Source organism: Triturus cristatus, chromosome 7 (assembly GCF_964204655.1).
Source record: "Triturus cristatus chromosome 7, aTriCri1.1, whole genome shotgun sequence".
NCBI lineage: Eukaryota > Metazoa > Chordata > Amphibia > Caudata > Salamandridae > Triturus > Triturus cristatus.
In genome coordinates, this window is record NC_140590.1 from 1,857,334,654 (window position 1) to 1,857,353,802 (window position 19,149).

Genomic DNA, 19,149 nt, shown 5'->3' on the forward strand with positions numbered 1-19,149 from the left:
AATAGACCATGTGTCTTATGAACTTAATTACCAACTGTTGCTGTTATGCTCTGACTCGGGCAGAGGCAGAAGTCTTATTCTTCGTCCTTGCCTGTGCACACCTATGCCTTAGTCTACTTTCGCTCTTACACAGAGAAATCCAGATTCTATCCTCTCTGTTGATAATCTTGTTTCTATAACATCTATAGCGTGAAGAACGCATTGATGGCCTTTTGACAGTTGACGTGCTACTGTAATGCTGGCCCAGTGCCACTCATGTTCCTACAAGGTGTATGATATCACCTATGTAGGGTCTCTGTGAAGGCCGCATTCTGTTAGTGTTGGTGGGTGATCTTACCTGGCCAGGTAAACAAGCATTGGCTAGTGTAATAAATTCCCTTTGTTCCTAAGCTGACCCGGTGCACATGTGTTTGCTCTCATCTTTTCTGCAACTATGGTTTTCTATTTTGCCATCAGCGACATGCGACTGGTGCTGGTAAGGTGACTTGTTTCGGCAGGCCACAGAGGTTCCAGAGTTGTATTTCTTGGGGTTGAATTACGAGCTCTCACCTCACAGGTTACAATTTAATGGCAGTTGTCCCATTTTCATCATCCTAGGGTACATGAAGTAGCCTTCATGTTTATTCTTATTTTCAGAAGCAGTTTCACTATTCCCTGATGATGCTCGTTGTCTAGCCTTCACCAGCACACCACAAACCCTTTCAGTTAACTGCAGCAGCTTATTATGACGTTAGGTATTCCTTTAGTAAAGCTGTTTTTAAGCCGTAAAGAGGGTGACCCTCTCTAAGGGCCGGATTACGAGTTTGGCAGGCGGGTGACCCCATCACAAACATGGCAGATATCCCGTCCACCATATTATGAGCTCCATTACATTGGAGTGTCTATCACCTCCTAGGAATCTTCAACGCTTTGTACGAGTGACCAGCTTTCCCTCTGTCCCTGACACAAAAGTAGAGTGATTTCTCCTCTCCACACACATTTCTTGTGTAGATTTTCCCTCCCCTATTCAACCATGTGTATGTAAATTTACATCCTGTAATAGATTCATTTTATTGACCTCATAGAACACGTGCTTATTTCAGTCAGTTTAAAAGATGAACAAGAGACATGCAATGCCGTAGAATAGAGTGGCACAGGGTGGAGTGGCGCAGAGGGAAGTAGAGTGGTAGAGTGCAGTGGCGCAGAGTAGATTGTTTCAGAGTAGAGTTAAGTGGCGTGGAGTAGTAAGGTGTAAAATGCAGACCTTTAGAGTAGAGTGCAATGGCGAAGAGTGCAGTGATGCAGAGTAGAGTGCAGTAGAGTTGAGTGGTGTAGAGATCAGTGGCGTAGAATACATTGGTGCACAGTAAAACAGAGTAGCATAGAGTGCAGTGGCATAGAGTAAAGTGTTGCAGAGCAGGGATCGTGGCATAGAGTGCAGTGGTGTAGAATAGTTGGTGAAGAGTGCTTTGGTTTTGAGTAAATTGGCATAGAATGGCATATAGTGCAGTGGCGTAGAGTAGAGTTGTGCACAGTAGAGTTATGCACAGTAGAGTGGCATAGATTAGAGCGGCGAGAAGTGCATAAATGAACAAATAATGTACACAACTTCTATTTTCACTTAATGAACCTGATACCTCCAACTTCCACACACATGGTCATAACCCCTTAAATATAGCCAAGTGCAGGAAAATAGGTGATCTAGCAGCATAGGATAGAGGAACAACCTTGTAACCTGCCTGTTCCTAAATGCAACAGATAGCGTTCGTCGCAGAACAGATGGACAGCAGGTTGCCCCACTAAACTGTTACCACCAACACACATTATCAGCCGTACCACAGCCTTATGCTCATTCCCCGAAGCCACCACCTGCACTGACTCACCAAAGTCCAATGCGTATCTGCCTCAGCTACTGCTGCTCCCACCAGCACTGACCCACCTCAGCCGTCGCCAGAACTCACCAATCACTGCCATCACCACCACTGACCCCGCCAAAGACTAAGTCAGAGTTTACTTAAGTCACAGAGTGGATGAACCGTGTAATTTCCTCACTTTATTAGTTACTATAAATGTCTCTGGCCAACCTCTGGCATAGGACTCTAACCTGTAGAGGAAAGTAAATTGTGCCACGTTAGTACTGTACTGACAAAATGCATCTTTGTTATGGTTGAAACTGTTAATTCTTTTACTTTTTGCAAAAATATTGCTATAAACTCGTTACTCACATTTTCTTTTCTTAACACAGCTGTTTGTTTGAAAAAAGAAGAGCCAGCTTCCATTTGTATTGACCAGTTTAGTGCAGAAGTCGAAGAAAGGGGCATTGACCAAGACTATGGTGAGTTATAAGTGTTTACTATGGATCACACAGCTGTGAACTGTTGGAGAGCCCCTTGTTCATGAGTTGCATCTGCTTTTATATCACAGTGGGAAAATTATTGGTATGTGTCTGTACGTCATCCCTATCGCTCCAACCCACTGAGATATTCCTGCTTTGAATAATGAGACTGCACTCTCTTGGACCTACCCCCCACCCTTTGAGACCGTGTGATCAGGAAGTCATGTCCGACTTCCTCCTTGTGCGGCTCTGCCGTGTGCGTGGGCCAGGAGTGATCAGCCCCTCCCACCCTGTCAGGCCCTTGATGAGCAAATCATATCCCCCTTCCTCCTTGTGCCATGAGCGGGCGTGGAGTAAACAGCCCTTCCCACCCTGTGAGGCCCTGTGATCAGCAAGTCATGTCACCATTCCTCCTTGTGTGGCCCTACCATGAGTGGGCGTGGATTGAACGGCCCCTCCCACCCTGCGAGGCCCTGTGATCAGCATACAGTGCTGGAGATCAGAATAGAGTGGCGTAGAATTCAGTGACATAAAGTGGAATGGTGTATACGTTATAGTGGCGTACAGTGCAGTGGTGCAGAGTAGATTTGTGTAGAGTGCAGGGGCGTAGAGTGTATTGGTTTTGAGTAAAGTGGCATAGTGTGCATTGACTTAGAGTACAGCGGCCTAGATTATAGTGGCATATAGTGGTATAGAGTGGAGCGGCGCAGGATGAATTGCAGTGGCGTAGAGAGGAGTGGTACAGAGTGGAATAGTGTGCCGTATTGTACAGTGGAGGAGAGCAGATATTTCAGAGTAAAGTGCAGTGATGCAGAGTAGATTACAGTGACTTAGAGTGGATTGGCTTAGAGTGCAGTGACGTGGAGTGAAGCAATGCAGAGTAGAGTGGCGTTAAGTGTAGTGGTGTACGCTGAGTTGGCCTAGAGTGCAGTAAATTAGAGTGGTGCAGAGTAGAGTGCAGTTGCGTGGAGTGCAGTGGCGTAGAGTGTTGTGGTGTAGGGTAGAGTGCAGTGGCATACAGTGCAGTGGGATAGAGTACAGTGGCAGACAGTGCAGTGTTGCAGAGAGGACTGTCGTACAGTGCACTGGTGTATAGTACAATGTTGTAGAATTGAGAGGTGCAGAGTAGAGTGACGTAAGGAGCAGTGGTGCACAGTAGAAGAGAGGGGTGTAGAGTGCAGTGATGTAGAGTACAATGGTGTACAGTGCAGTCGCGAAGAGTGTTTAAAGGTAGAGTATAGTGCTGTAGATTGCAGTGGTGCAGAGTAGATTGGCGTAGAGTGCAGTGACGCAGAGGGCATTGGTTTTGAATAAAATGATGTAGAGTGCAGAGGTTAAGAGTATAGTGGCATGGATTAGAGTTGTGAACAGTAGAGTACAGAGGTGCAGAGTGGATGCTGCAGCCTTAGATTGCTGTGGCGTGGAGTTGCACTGCGCAGTGGCATAGAGTAGATTGTTTCAGAGGAGAGTGAAGTGGCATAGAGTGAAGTGGCGCAGGGTAGGGTGCAGTGGCATAGAGTATAGTGGCATAAAGTGCAGTGGTACAGAGTAGAGTGCATTGGTGTAAAGTTCAGGTTGCAGAGTAGAGTGGAGCAGCAAAAGAGTTGAGTGGTGCAGAGTGGATTGGCCTAGACTAGAGTACTGAAGAGTGCAGTGGCAAAGAGTGCAGTGGTGCATAGTAGAGTTGCGTGGGGTAGAGTGCATTGGCATAGAGTAGAGAGGTGCAGAGTAGAGTAGAGAATTGTGGAGGGGTGCAGAGTAGAGTGGATCGGGGAAAGTGGAGTGGGCATGGTGTGGTAGTGCACTGCCATTACAGACAACATATCGTCATTTAAAATGACCATTACATTTGTACAGACATACAGTTTTTGCTAATAAAAGTATACAGTGCAAAAACGATAATCTGTGGACATGTCATCACCTAGTGTATTGATTTGTTCTGGTCTTATTAAAATCTTGATTTCCACTACACTTCAGAATTACCCAAAAAGTGCTTCATTTGTGCTTTCCCAATTCTGATATATTCTGAAATATCTGCATGGGTCCTTTACAGACATTTATATTTTGTTATGTGCTAGAAAAAAAATTGCATAAATCCTCTCACTTTGAAGCCAGAGAAAGAATAATAAACACCAAGCTCCCTCATACGACTGAACCTGACATTTAAACTTTGTCTTTGAATGGACAGCAAGTGTGACAAGTTAAGAACAAGATTTAAAGGCCTGTTTACAGAAAGGGAGTGCAGGGAGAAAAATACAGAAAATATGCTATGGAACACAGAAGGAACAAACTAAAGCTGGCCAGTCTACAACAAATAAAGTCAGCAAATAGAAAACAAGCAAATGTGTGTTACAAATCACAAAGCCAATGGTAAGCAATGGGCTGAGTGCATTTCCAGGGAAGCTTTCATTTCCAGGGAAGCTTTCCGAATGTCTCCAAGATGTCGTTAGCAAACCAGACAGCTGCACTGTCTGGTAGGCTTTGACATAAACAGAGGTCTAGGCAACACGTTTGGAAGCATATGAGTTGGCCAAACGGCGAGCGCTAGGTGGCGCCTGACCGTCATGGACGCCTTTCAGTAAGGCTCCCGGCGCCGGTCCCCGCAAATCCTCCTGGTTCCTTCCTGGACTGCCCTGGCCGGCTCGCTCTGGGTGCGGAGGCGTGTGAAGCTGCCCTGCCGCCCCAAGCTTGATCCTGGGGCGCTGCGGACATCGCCTGGCCCGCCTGGACATCGCGGAACCCGGCCGGCGGCGGACGGTGGCGGCTGTGGAGCTGCGGCCCGGGCGAGCGGTAAATTGAGCCCGCGGCGCCCACGAGGTGCACAGGCCGGACCCTGCCGGAGGCGAGGAGACGGCGGCCGCGGGGCTGCCGCGGGCGCTATTGGCGCCGACCGGGCGCTGCCCTGCTCCGCTGACACATTACGGAGCCCCAGGAGTGGTGTGACGGACCCCCCCAAGCGGATTACGGTGGCGGACCAGGCGGTGAGTGCGGCTGCGTGGGACCGCTTCGCCGGGGCGGCTGTGGGGCCGGGTGCGGAGGGGAGACCCCCCCATCGGGCTGTGCGTCGGCAGCCGGGGGCCCGGGCCCCCAGCCCCCCCCCTCTCTCTCCCCCCTCCTCCTGGCTGCAGTGCTGAACCGGCCCGTCGGCCCGAGACTGGCTACGGATTCCGGGTGCGGGGGGCCCTCCTTGACTCGGGCCGCGCATCGGCGGTCGGGGGGTGTGTGTGCCCCCCCCCCTCCCATCGTTCTGGGCCCTGGACGAACATACCCGACGCGTGGCGACGTGTCCCCCCCTTGGGGCTGTGGGGAGACCGCGCGGGTGATGCGTCCCCTCGGAGAGGTGGGCTGTGCGCAGGAGTTGCGGCCTTGGCGACTATCGGCTGCGGTGCTCTCGGGGGCCACTCCAGGGACTGGGACCGTGAACTACGTTGCTGGGCCTCGCCTTGTCGGTGGGAGGCTGCGGGCGCGACTGGGGCCGGGGGTTAGACTGGCTGTCCCGCTGAGTGGCCCGCCGGGGCTTGACCGCTGGGGCTGGTGGTGCCCGACCATTTCCAGCCGTGGGACCCCCCGGCCATACCTCCTGCTGGTTCCACGTCAGCCCGAGCACCCGTCGACATCCTGCAGGAGTGTCTCCAGCCCGTTGCCCTGCTTAGCTGACTGCCGCCCCAGATATGGGTAAGGACAGGGCCACTAAGCCGGCGTCCGGGGCCACCCAAACCAGGATGGACAAATTCACGACCTCTGAGAAGGGGTCCGGCCCCACGGGCGAGCTGGCCCCGGCCCCCGCTACGGACCTTGCTGCCATCCTGCAGGCCATCAACTCATCCCGCGCCTCCCTCGAGGGCATGGTGGGAGAGGTCAAGGTGGATGTTGCTCTTCTCTGGCAAGATCTGCGGAATGCAACCGCCCGCATCTCAGAAGCCGAATCCCGGATATCCACTGCTGAAGATGACATCCGCCATCTACAGGACCAGGTTCGGGAGCTGACCACCCACTCTAAGGAGCTACACCGCCGGGTCGAAGATGCAGAAAACCGCGCTCGGCGCAGCAACCTGCTCCTATTGGGATTCCCGGAGGGAGTCGAATCAGGCTGGGCGGACGACTTTATGGAGCGCTGGTTCCGATCCTGGATGCCGGCGGACAGCTTATCTGCTTCGTTCGTGGTGGAGAGAGCCCATCGCTCCCTGGCCCCCAGGCCCCCCGGTGCGCCCCCCCGGCCGTTCATCCTCAAGCTCTTGAATTTCCGAGACAGGGACGCCATTCTCCGCGAGGCCCGGCGCACGGACACCCTCCACTACCAGAACCACAAAATCATGATATTCCCGGACTACACTCGCGAAGTCCAAGAGCTGCGCCGCTCCTACACTGAAGTGAAACAAAAGCTGCGTTCCCTGGGCCTCCAGTACCAGCTCCAGTTCCCGGCCCGCCTCCGGGTTATCTTCCAGCATAAGACATTGTTCTTCGATACACCACGAGCGGCCTGGTCCTGGTTGACGGAGGAGCACCCCCTGCACCGCTCTGGGCGCGGATCGCCTACGGGTATGCGGGGGGGACGGGGGAGGCCCCGGACATCGAAGACCCGCCGGCGGCATCGCACGTTACCCCGGGAGCGCACGGCGGAGGAGGCGATCACCACGCGCTCTGGGGGACGGCCGCGCCGGGGGTCGAGAGCATCTGCGGCCTCCTCGGCCGCGCACGCCAGTCCCGTGGCTGACGGGCGGCGGGCCGTGTCGCCCCGGCTCACAGGCCCTGCAGCCCAACCGGCCGAGTTGGTGGACACTTCGGACCTCTCTCGCAGCCCTAACATTTGACTCTCTATGTTTCTTTGGGGGGGGGGGGTGCCCGGGCAGGGGTTGGAATGCTCCGCTGTCAGTGTTGCTCTTGGCCAGGGCAGGTAAATCAGGCTTGACTTCAGTTGTACCAGGGGTCCACTAGCGCTCAAGCCCGAGCGTTTTAGCTTGGTGGTTCTTCCATTTGGTTCGGGCGACAGATGCTTCTGTTTTCGAAGTATAGGGTGGGGAGTGGGGGTTTGGGGTTGGTTTGGGGTTGTTTCTTCCTCGTTGGGGAGGTTTTGTTGGTGGGGGTGACTCCCTCTTATTTGTTGTGCCAAGGTATCTTGTACTCTTTGACCTGCTCTCCTGCCCGATGTCCCGCTGTCCTTCCTCTCTAGGGGCGTGCTCAGCCGCGCCTCCACTGGCCCCCTCTTCTGTCCTGGACTATGGCTGACCCACCTGTTCCTAGGGCCGCCATGCGCATATTATCCTGGAACGTCAATGGTCTTCTGGACCGTTTTAAACGCATGGCGGTCCTCAAATATGCGCAACGTGCGGAGATTGATGTGCTCCTCCTCCAGGAGACTCACCTTTTGGGCAATAACTGTCCCTTTCTTAGCCGCTATGGTTATGACAGGGTATGGCACACAGGTTTTGCATGGGAATCCCGAGGGGTAGCTATTCTGCTCCGCAAGTCCTTTCCCTTTGTCCTGACCCAGGTGCACTTGGACCCCCAGGGCGTGGTAGTGGTGGTATGTGGTACTCTTGAGGGGCGACCCCTCACCCTGATGTCCCTCTACGCGGCTCCATCCCTCCTGCCGTCGGCCCTTTCCTACACCGCGGGTCTCATCCCGACGCTTCCGGCGGGTTCCCTCATTCTCGGCGGGGATTTTAACGCTGTCTACACGCCCCACCTGGACTCGACGGGTCCGGTATCCCTGGCCCGCGTCGCTTGCGCGAAGCAGCTCTCGTCCTGGGCTGAATCTCAGGGCCTCTGCGATGTTTGGAGGATCTGGCACCCGCAGGCTCGCCAATACACCCACACATTGGCGGCCCATCACTCCCATGCCCGGATCGACCTCATCTTTGTACCATCTACCGACTGCGTGGGGGTACAGGATGCGCGCATTCTCCCGAGGGGCCTTTCGGACCACTCACCAGTGCTCCTTGCGCTTGGCCCCCCCCCTCTCTGCCCGTCCGATGTGGCGCTTGAACGCCTGGTTCCTCCACGACAAGGCCTTTCGGAAGGTGGTCGGTGGCGAGATAGCCGATTATTACTCTCACAACGAGGGCTCTGTCCCCTCCCCTGCCGTCCTGTGGGAGGCCGGCAAGGCGACTATTCGGGGCGCCGCTAAGGGGCATCTGCAACGGCAACGACGGGCTCAATCCCAGAAGCTCGCGGAATGCGAGGCTCAAGCCTTGGAACTGGAGCGCAACCTGGGGGAGTTGGGCGACAACACACAGTCTCGTCGCTTGGCCTTCCTGCGGGAAGAGATTCACCTACACTCCCTGGAGGCGGCAAAGTCTCTGTGGCGCTCCTCGGTGGCCCGGGTATACGGCTGGGGAGACAAAAACGGCACTCTTCTCCACCAGCTGGCTACTTACCCCCGGGCAGGTAGGATCATTCCAGCCATCGCGGACTCTGCGGGTGGCCTCCATACAGCCTCGGTGGCGATGGCCCAGGCGTTCGCTGACTATTATTCCCGGCTGTACCGACTCCGGATGTCCACGCTCTCCCTAGAGGAGTTGCTGGGGACGACTGGGGCGATGCTTGAGCGGCTGCAGCCCGAGGTTTCTGAGACCCTCGATTCGCCTATCGAGCTGCAGGAGATTGAGGAGGCGATCGGCCGCCTGGCGCCCGGGAAGACCCCGGGACCCGACGGGTTCCCTCAGGAATACTACGCTCACTATCGTGAGACTCTGGCCCCGAGGCTTCGGGACCTGTTTGCGGACGTGGTGGAGACGGGATCGTTCCGGCCCGAAACGGACACAGCAACCATAGTTGTCCTCCCCAAGACGCAGCCCCCCTCGCGGTCCTGCTCGGACTACCGGCCGATATCCCTTATCAACACCGAACTCAAAATCTATGCCACGGTCCTCGCGCAGCGGTTGCGCCCATCTCTTGCCTCCCTGGTCCACCCGGACCAATGCGGATTTATGCCGGACCGGGGGACCAGACACTGCCTGCGGCGCCTGCACCTCGCGATGGCGCACCGCGGCCGCCTTTCCCCCTATCTGGCCCTCCTGTTGGTCGACTTTGAAAAGGCCTTAGATTCAGTGGGGTGGGCGTACTTGGGTAAGGTCCTGGAGCACATGGGTTTCGGTCCCCGGTTCCGTGCCATGGTTGCGGTCCTGTACGCGAGCCCGCGGGCCCGAGTTTTAGTCAATGGGGCTCTATCTCGCCCGTTTCCCATAGGTCGAGGGACGCGCCAGGGATGTCCGCTCTCGCCCCTCCTTTTCGCTCTGGCCATGGAACCCCTGGCGGTACTGATTCGCTCAGATCCCGCTCTTCGCGGATGGGATTGGCCAGGTATGGCCCCCGATAAGATCACCCTCTACGCGGATGACGTCCTCCTCTATCTCTCTGATCCAGCGACCTCGGGGCCCCAGGTCCGCCGAATTCTCCGTCGGTTTAGCCAAGCGTCGGGTCTTCATCTGAACCCTAAAAAACCCGTTCTAGTCCCGTTACACCCGTCACGGGACTGTTTCGACTGGCAATCGGATATTCCCCTCCGGAGACTCTCCTTTAAATACCTGGGGATCTGGGTCACCCTCCTTCCGGAACTCTGCTGGGCCCTCAATGTGGCTCCTGTAGTCAACAAGACCAGATCAGATATGCTCCGGTGGCAGTCACTCCCTTTGAATCCGCTGGGGAGAGTCGCCCTCTATAAGATGATGATCCTCCCCAAGTTTCTGTACATGCTACAAAACACTCCGTGCCCCTTTCCGCGCCCGTGGTTCCGGGAACTGGATAAGATGGTGATCAAATTTCTCTGGGGCGGCGGCAGGCCCCGGCTGGCCTTAGATCGCTGCAGAGTCCCCTCCTATGACGGCGGCCTGAGCATGACCAACCTATATCTCTATTACCTGGCCACCCAGCTACTGGTGATCCATGACTGGTTCTCGGGTGGATGGGGCGACCCGGCTTATCGACTCGAGGTGCAATGCCTCGGGTTCTCCTCTATCCAAAACATGCTCTATGGAGCAGCGGTCCCCCTGTCGCTCCCCGGCGTCGTGCGGGCCCCTTTTCTCGCGTGGCGCGCAGCTTTGCGGCACACCCGATGGTCGGGGACGAACACGCAACTCACACCGCTTTGGCACGGGACATGGCTGCGGGAGGTGGTGGGACTGGCGGGCTTTCGGCAGTGGGACCTTCTCGGGATTTCCAGTCTGGGCGATATATGGCGTGGGAGCCACATGTGTTCCTTCCAGGAGCTTCAGGCCCGCTTCTCGCTACAGCATTCTCAATTTTATCGTTACCTTCAACTGCGCCATGCGGTCCGGGCCCACGTCCCTCTAGACTCCAGATTGCCTTCCCATAGCCCGCCTGAAGCTCAGGTGATGTTAGGGTGTCTGGGGAAGGGGGGTATATCCCGCATTTACAAATCCCTGATTAACAATACCCCGGTAGACTGGAGCGGACTAAAACAGCGATGGGAGGCCTGGGTGGGACCCCTAGATGACGCGGACTGGAGGGACGCCCTTATGGCCCCTCGGTCGCTTACCACCTCCGCTAGGTTGCGGCTCATCCAACTCTATTACCTCCACACCGCTTATCTGACTCCGGACCGCCTCTATCGTGCGGGCCTCCGCGTGGATGCCTCCTGTGCCCGCTGTGGGGTGGCTCCGGCGGACTTTTTCCATATGGTGTGGTCTTGTTCCCGCCTGGAAGACTATTGGGCAGCGATTGAAGCCGATCTAGCGGAGGTCCTGGGATGGGAGGTCCCCCATGAGCCTAGAATGGCCCTGCTGGGCATCACGGACGGGATGGATGGGTCCCGTAACGACAAGTACTTCCTCACTACTGCCCTAATGGTGGCTAAGAGGGATATAGCAGCCGTGTGGTCACAGCCAGACCCGCCCAGAAGGGCTACCTGGAGTAGAGGGGTGGATTGGTGTGCGGCCCAAGAGCGGTCGTTATACGCTGCCCGGGGCTGCCCCAAAATATTCCGCAAAATATGGGGGAAATGGCTGGGGGGCCTGCTTTGAAGGGTGGGGGCGCAGAGGGTGGGGACGGGGGTTGGGGGAGGAAGGGGGGGTTTTTACATTCGTTTGTCGATGCTTCCCTGATTGAAGTTCCTGATGCCATGTTCAATGCACTGTTGTATATCATTCTTGATATTGTCCTTTATGCCGCAAAACGCAATAAAAAATTTGTTTATGAGTTGGCCAAACTATAGCTTTGTAAAAAAGGATGCCATGGAAGTAGCCAAATGGGCATAGTAACATTCTCTACCCATAAAAAAGTAAGAATTAGAAAGCTGATGGCCTGCACTTGGACTTTATTCCTGTGCTCATCTTATTTCTTTCACTTCTGCTCAATTTTGTCGTGTTACGCCACCAATTGGCTGTAGGTAGATTGATTTGTTTGTCTCCTCCCAGGTCTGCAAATTGGTGTTTATGGAAATGTAGGCAGATGCCTCTCTATATGGTGTACCAATATGAAGTACACTCTGCAGAGAGTCCAGGCAACCCTTGTTGGTTTACAGAGGCAAAATCAATAACACAAAGTGCCCTCTTTTGTGGTCGTGTGGGCGAGCAGTTTAGGCTTATCAGAGGGTAGTGCTAAGCATTTGTTGTACTCACAGAGGCATTAAATGAGACACACACTCGAGAATAAATCCAAAATCAGTTTAGAAAAATAAGTCGTATTTTTATATAAATGTTGATATTAAGAACTTCGTTATCAAGTGAGATCATTTTTAAATATCAGTTTTTACAGGCAAGTAAAATAATCACTTGAATGCATCTTTACGCAGCAATGCTTTTCTATGGGGAAAAAAGGTATATGTTGCATACAATTATTTACGGTCGGTTTCCTAGCCCAGTGAGTCTAACTCCACCAGAAACCAAGATGGTGGAATTCTATTTTTCGTGTTCACATCAGGTAGCTCCCCTTAGGGGTGGAATTGGCCAGATGGGGAACACGCCTCCTGACTAACTAATTTTCCCTCCTGTCGTAGTGCCAAATGGGCCTCAGGGCAGGGGGTGGCATCTGCCAAGTCTGGGGAAAGGTGGCGTCGCATATCAAAGGCAGCAGAGGCCTTTTAAAAAAAAAATCTTATATAAATCTTTTTGTTGAGTTTTATGAAATACAACATATATAAAGGCAGTGCAACATAATCATATGTTCCCAAGGGGGCAATACATCAATGTAGTAGTCATTCACCATATTCAAAGTTGAAAAGAGAACTACAGTGGCAAATGCAGAAACAATCACTTTTCAGATTTTAAGGAGTGTACATGTTGGAGACTTTGGGACCCTCCATGGATTCCTCCTCCATCCATCGGTATGCTCGTAATATAGACCAAATTTTCTCCCATTTTCGTGGGCACCCTCTGCCCAGGTATATCGTTTTTTTCAGCCAACATGCATCAGTCCTTGTCGTATTCCCACCCGCCACAGTTGATGTATCTCGTACACCCCACATATGCACTATGTTTCTTTTTGCCACTGATCAACCAAATGAAAACCCAAAGTTTATCATATCTCGGTGATGGGTCATCCCCCCCCATCACCGAGCAGGCATTGTTTCTGCCCTCAGAGAGCGTAGGCTCTCACCTACGAAAGGTCAGATACATGTCTGTGGTAGAAGGCTAGTCTACACCAGCCAGCCAGTACACTAGAGGTTGGTAGGTTTTCAGGGGGCACCTCTAAGGTGTCTTCTGGGTGCATGTATAAATCCATCACTGGAATCAGTGCAGGCTTATTAATATGAGATGTTTGATACCAAACATCTTTAGTTTTAGGTGAAGCCATCATGTAGCTGGGGAACTCTTAATCACCAGTGCCCAGTACATATAATCAAGATGACTTCCCTGTTCACTGGCAATGTCCAAGAATCGACATGGACATCACAAGGGCATATCTGCTCATGCCAATATGCCCGCACATGTAGTATAATGCACCCGGCCGTAGGGCTATATGGCTTGCTGTAGGGGTGACTTACATATATAACATGCAGTATCTGCAGGGATGTCTTCACTGCACCATGTCACGCAGCCTGCAATGGCAGTCTGCAACAGTGTGATGACGGGTCCCTTACTGTGGCACAATACAGGCTGCATCCCTTAGGGATCCTTTTTAGTCTCCCTGCCCTAGGTACCTGGGCTACCATTTATAGGGACTTACAGAGGGGGCTAATGATATTGCCAATTTGCGGTAAAATTGTACAGTTTTAGGAAAAGAGATCTGGTGCTGGGGACCTGGATAGCAGGAACCCAGTGGACGTCTGTCAAAATTGCATCAAATACCAGACAAAAAGTGGGGACGACTGTGTCTAAAAGAGACACTTTCCTACTGGCAACAACTCCTCCCTCCTGCTAGCTGAAGGCTAGTGAAATCAGATTTTCCCTTAGGTTGAATTAAATATTGTTTGCTTAATTCTTTTCATGTACAGTTGTATTTCTCAGTTTTGCTTATTAAAAAATTAACCTACCAATGCTTCCACTGTGACCCTTTGACCCCCTCCCCCGCCCAGCCTGCCCACATAGATCCAAAAGGGAGGAGCATGGAGAAAAGAATTTCACATGTGTTGGGGCCAACGTTTTGGAAGTGCATGGACTTGTTTCTACCAAGTTATCACCTCTTCCTTTCCTGTTTTGTTTACGGGTGTGATGCAGTGGGCTTAGCACCAGGTCATAAAGTCAGACACTTTTCACCTTCTGTGCATCACACAATCAAAAGGAAATTTGAGATCTCATCAGTGATGTTATTCATGAGGTCATGAGTAGAACATGGGGCACAAGTTATTGTATGCCTGTGTCTTACCATAACTGGAACATTCCAGTGGTTGTCATGAGGTGGGGAGCATTTAGGAGGGAAAGAGGTGTATGCTGAAAACCTCTTGAGTCAAAATATACTTGTCTCCACATTATTTTTTTTCCTATGTATGAACTGGTGGTACCCCTTTTCAAAATGGCATTTTTATACTGGATAGTAGTTCCTGACATTCATTGGGGCATGAAATGGGAAGGTTGGGAGAGCGAGTCGACACCTGGTTAAGCCACTTTCAGAAAGCCCGTGGCTTTTGATTCGGTCTCGTTCAGTCTTTACTTTTTAAAGGACTGTAGTTCTAGCTCCTAGTCTGTTGCATGCTTAGATTTCCTCTGAGGGTCATGAACGCATGAGCAGCATGTAGGCTAAGTGACTGGAAGATTGCAGACATATGGTGCCTTATACCATCAGTAATCTGCATCTACAGGGCTAGTTTGAATGGGGCACAGTTCATCTTCAGCCACACCACCGGACTCCACTGGACCGACCATCGCTGCATCCACTTCACCTTCCAGAAACCCACAACGCACCACCGCACACAACAGAGCCCCCGCCGCAGCTGTAGCAAAATCACCGAAGACCAGCTAAACACCACCCTCGCCCAAAGCCCACCCACCGACACCGCTGCCCGCAACCTCAGATGTTGGATCGGCAACTGTGCCAACACTCTCGCCCCGATCAAGAAACCCTCCAACAGACACACTAACAAGAAATCCAGCTGGTTCACCGCAGACCTCCAGGCCTCCAAGCAAACCTGCCGAGCACTAGAGAAGAAATGGTACCGCGAACAGACACCAGAAAGCTACTCAGCCCACAAGAACGCCATGCGCAGACACCATCACCTCATCAGATCCGCCATAAGGGCCTCCTTCAAGGACCGACTCGACAACAACGCGCACAACAGCAAAGAGCTTTTCAACATCGTGAAGGAACTCTCCAATCCCAGCTCCAACACCAAAAACAAAAAACGGAATTAGCACCCATCATTTGAAAAGTCTCATTAAAGTTGATTGGGACATGAAACATCCATAGCGAACAGTAGAAGAAGCAGGTAAAAAAATGTGCTTGTGGTCGAAAATAAGTGTTCTTTATTCATATAATATATTCAAATGCTTAAAATCTAAAGATCATAAAAGTGATTCTTTTAGCCAACGCGTTTCGTCTCTATCGAGACTTCTTCAGGGCTAAAACAAAACATATATACATTACTTACAATCTATACACATATACTTATATACAAAAGAACGTTTTAATCAATACATATATATATATATATATATTCACAAATCTATATACAAAAAAGCACCTTTATCAATTCATTATTCCATAAAAATCATACCGAGCTAGCAGATCACCATTTGGCTGGTTTATGTAATGTGGTATCACAGTAATCAGATCATTGCACATCAGAAAGATTTGAAATTTAATATAAATCACCAGTCATACAGGGAGGAGAGCATAAGAGATATATGTACAAACTGTATTGATATGATCATTGCTTTCGTAATTTATCAAAAGAGAGATTTTTGCTTCATTACTTTATAGCAATCAAAATTATTTCTATCATGATATCACCACAATAATTTTACAAATTAATTCCTGAGCTGCATAGTATAACATACCTCAAAGTTAAATATCTGTAGATTCAATTATATTCCACTTAGCAAAAGAAAAGTTTCAATGACACAAATAAATATAGTGTCACAATAGTTATCTGCAAGACAAACAGAAAAATAGCATATAAAACCACATCTTAATCCTATACAAATGGCTCCTATTGGCCAAAGTAAAATATATGAGTACATGACCAAGGTAAATGATCAATTGTACAATCTTTTTTCTGAAAACATGTGTGTTGTAGCACAGAGTATATTAAGTAAAAGAACAATTTTAACTTGTCTTAAAACTATTCGGATTTGCAATGTTATTTCATCGATATTGAGCAGAGCGGCATCTACACCCTATCCCCTACACAAACGAGATCAATATATGCAAATGTTTGATTTGTTTAGACACTCTCACAATTATTATTTATAAAAAAGTCATTCTTCGCCAAAGAATAAACATCCGAAATCCAGACTAGATATATACCAAAACTTTGACTCACTCAATACTTATGGTAGCTCGTTTGTTTTTTTTAGATTTGAAGATACTATTTTGGAATGTACAGAGTACCACTGAATATAACATATACAAACCGACCCTATCTAAGAAACATACCAGCTACTATGACCAATATAAAATGGCCACATTTATCTTAAGTTAGAGATAAAATTAATCATCAGAATAGATCAAATTAGTGCGAAAATTCCGCCAAAACAGACCAAGTATCATGTGGCCTGTTAGCAGATAAGAATAACCTATCATTCATTATATCTCATAAGGGCCATTTTTAACACAATTTTAACTTGTATCTACCCCTTTATTTATGGCCAAATGAGTTATGTTTCATTACCTAAGCACATTCAATCAAGAGGATATTAATATCATTTTATCATAGTTTAGTTTCAACACGTGCAAGAAGTGAAAAATAATACCTGATTTAAATTGTCATCAAGTGATAACTGGAAGAAAAAAGAGGAAAAAAGTATTATGACTTAGAGGGAAATCAGTAGGTACTCCCAAACAAAAAAAAAATTCTTCCTGAAAGAGCTGAATAACGTTTACATTTGTTTGTTACATACCAAAATAGGCAGGGTGGCCAGCAGCGATCTAAAGCGTCCGTGCTCAGAAGCGGTAAACCAACTAATGAGGTCTCTTCCATTTTTATATTGTATAACATGCTTAATTAACTTCACCTGTGTTTTCTAAAACTAAAGAACAGACAAATAGTTAAACCAGTGTCTTTTAAATACAGTTGTGGTTGCCATGTTGGTGTGGGCTGCTCATAGATAGGCCTACTATTAACCGTATGTGGCCGTATCCTTACTCTTCATTGTCCGTGATACCACCAGCGGCCATTTCGGCCAAATTCAAAACCTTAGGACTACTAATACTGCCTCAATTGGCACATATTATTAAAAAGTCAAATGTATTCAAACACAGTCTACTTACATTAATGAAACCAATCCGTGATGCACGACCAAAAAAACCAAAAAAAGAACTAAATATATTTTTACTTTTAAGAAATGTCTGATATCATTGTAAAATTGGAAATAAAATATAATTGAAAAAACGGTTTGATTTAAAGCTGTAAACGTTTGAGACCATATCCCACATTATAATTCACCGCGTTGGTGATGGGGCCATTTTGATAAAGTTCTGATCTCTCAAACAACCGCGGTGCACATCTAATAAACGCAGATTTTTTTTTATATTTTAACCTTAAATGAAAACTAATGTCACAGTAAAATTAAAAATTGTAAACAAAAATACGGTTTTATTCAAAACTGTAAAAAAAGAATTTGGAGGCCATATCCCTTCTTATAATTGACCGCGATGGCAATAGGGGCCATTTTGATAAAGTTCCAATCTTTCAAATGACCAACGATGTTAGTGTCGGCCATGTTGGTAAAGATGCGATATATCCGAGCGCAATGTTCTATTTTTATCCTTAGACGATGACTAATGTCACGGTAAGATTAAAAAAGAAGTATGGGTAAAAGGACGATTTTTATCAAAACTGTAAGCATTTGAGGCCATATCACTACTGTTGGAAATACACCACTCCCACACCGGAAAGGGTTGGTGGTAACGGGGTCTTTCCAGGACATACAGTGGTAGCTTGGCTCGAGTGGTCAGGAAACAGGCACCGTGCTAAGCATACGTTATACCCATACAATAACCATGCGTGCATCCGTTCCAAAAACGACTCTACACCGTAAAAATTATGAAAATATCTTTCTTTATCTTCTTTTTCTCTTAGTTGCTGATTGGATAAATAAATAACAATCACAATATACAAACTTTTTAGATAGTGCAGGTCAAATAAATACTGGCTTAATGATTCAATAAATAGGGGTGATCATAAATAATGAAGGCATAAATATAAGTGCAATACATACAGGCAATTAAATATTCTGAGGCAATAAATACTGTAAACCAATAAATATTGTGCATCAATAAATACTGTGGACCAATAAATACAGTGAAGCAATAAATAGGTTAAATACAATAAATACAGTGCCCCTAATAAATACTTAAAAGCTGACAGTGACACTCATAGAATCAGATCACTTTTGAATTCCTAAGGGCTGATTTGGCCCAGGCACAGCTTGTGGGGATGTGGAAGGCTTGAGGGTGTCTACTCCCTGGCTTGGACAAGGCTGAGGCCTAAACTGAGGTAGATCAAGGGGGGAATACCAGAGACCTGGCTCTCTCCCTCCACACAACCTCTCTAGATTAGTCCCAGCTCACCCCTGGCACAGTCAGGTTGGTTCCAGCACCTCCCTAGCCCCTTAGAGCAGTCTCTCAGGTCTCCACAGGGCCTTAGGCGCCCTCTACTCCACTTGCTGCCCTTTTTCTGATGCTCCGACGCCGCTGGAGTCGTGTCGACGCCGTGAGGCGGTTCCGGTTCGATGTCGGCGGCCTCGGCACAATGTCAGTTCTTGACGACGCCGGTAGGCGGTTCCGGTTTCGATGTCGGCGGCCTCGGTTCGATCTTGACCTCCGATTCGATGGCGTCGGGCAGTCTTTACTCGATGTCTACTTCGGGCGGCTCCGGTCCGATGGCGACCTCAACTTCGATGACGTCGGCCGGCCTTGACTCGATGTCGACTTCCGGCGGCTCCGGAGTGCGATCCTCACTCCCGACCTCCGGTGCTCCTCTCCTTAGGTTTCCGGCGACTCCGGAGTGCGACCTCCACTCCCGACCTCCGGCACGATTCTCTCAGGTTCCGGCGACTCCGGAGTGCGATCCTCACTCCCGACCTCCGGTACACTTCACCTTGGTCTCCGACGACTCCGGAGGGCGGACTTCACTCCTCCGATGACGCCGCTCACTCGACCTCGGGTGACTTCCTCCTCGACCTCTGGTACTCCTCACGACCTCTGACGGCGCCCTCTCTCGACCTCTGGCGGCTCCGGGTACGACGTCTGCTTTTCCAGTCAGCGCCGCTTCTCCACCT

General features: G+C 49.9%; 1 protein-coding gene across 3 annotated transcripts in view; it reads left to right on the forward strand.

The window, feature by feature from the left end:
* LOC146813473 (uncharacterized) overlaps positions 1 to 19,149 on the forward strand; it is a 263,778-nt gene that overhangs the window by 94,030 nt on the left and 150,599 nt on the right. For all 3 annotated transcript variants that reach the window (XR_014966985.1, XM_085620277.1, XM_085620278.1), the window contains exon 6: positions 2,225 to 2,314. Coding sequence is in view for 2 of the 3 variants with exons in the window: in XM_085620277.1 (XP_085476403.1) it covers positions 2,225 to 2,314 (90 nt within the window). In the remaining variant the exon portion in view is untranslated. The remainder of the gene's footprint in view (positions 1 to 2,224; positions 2,315 to 19,149) is intronic.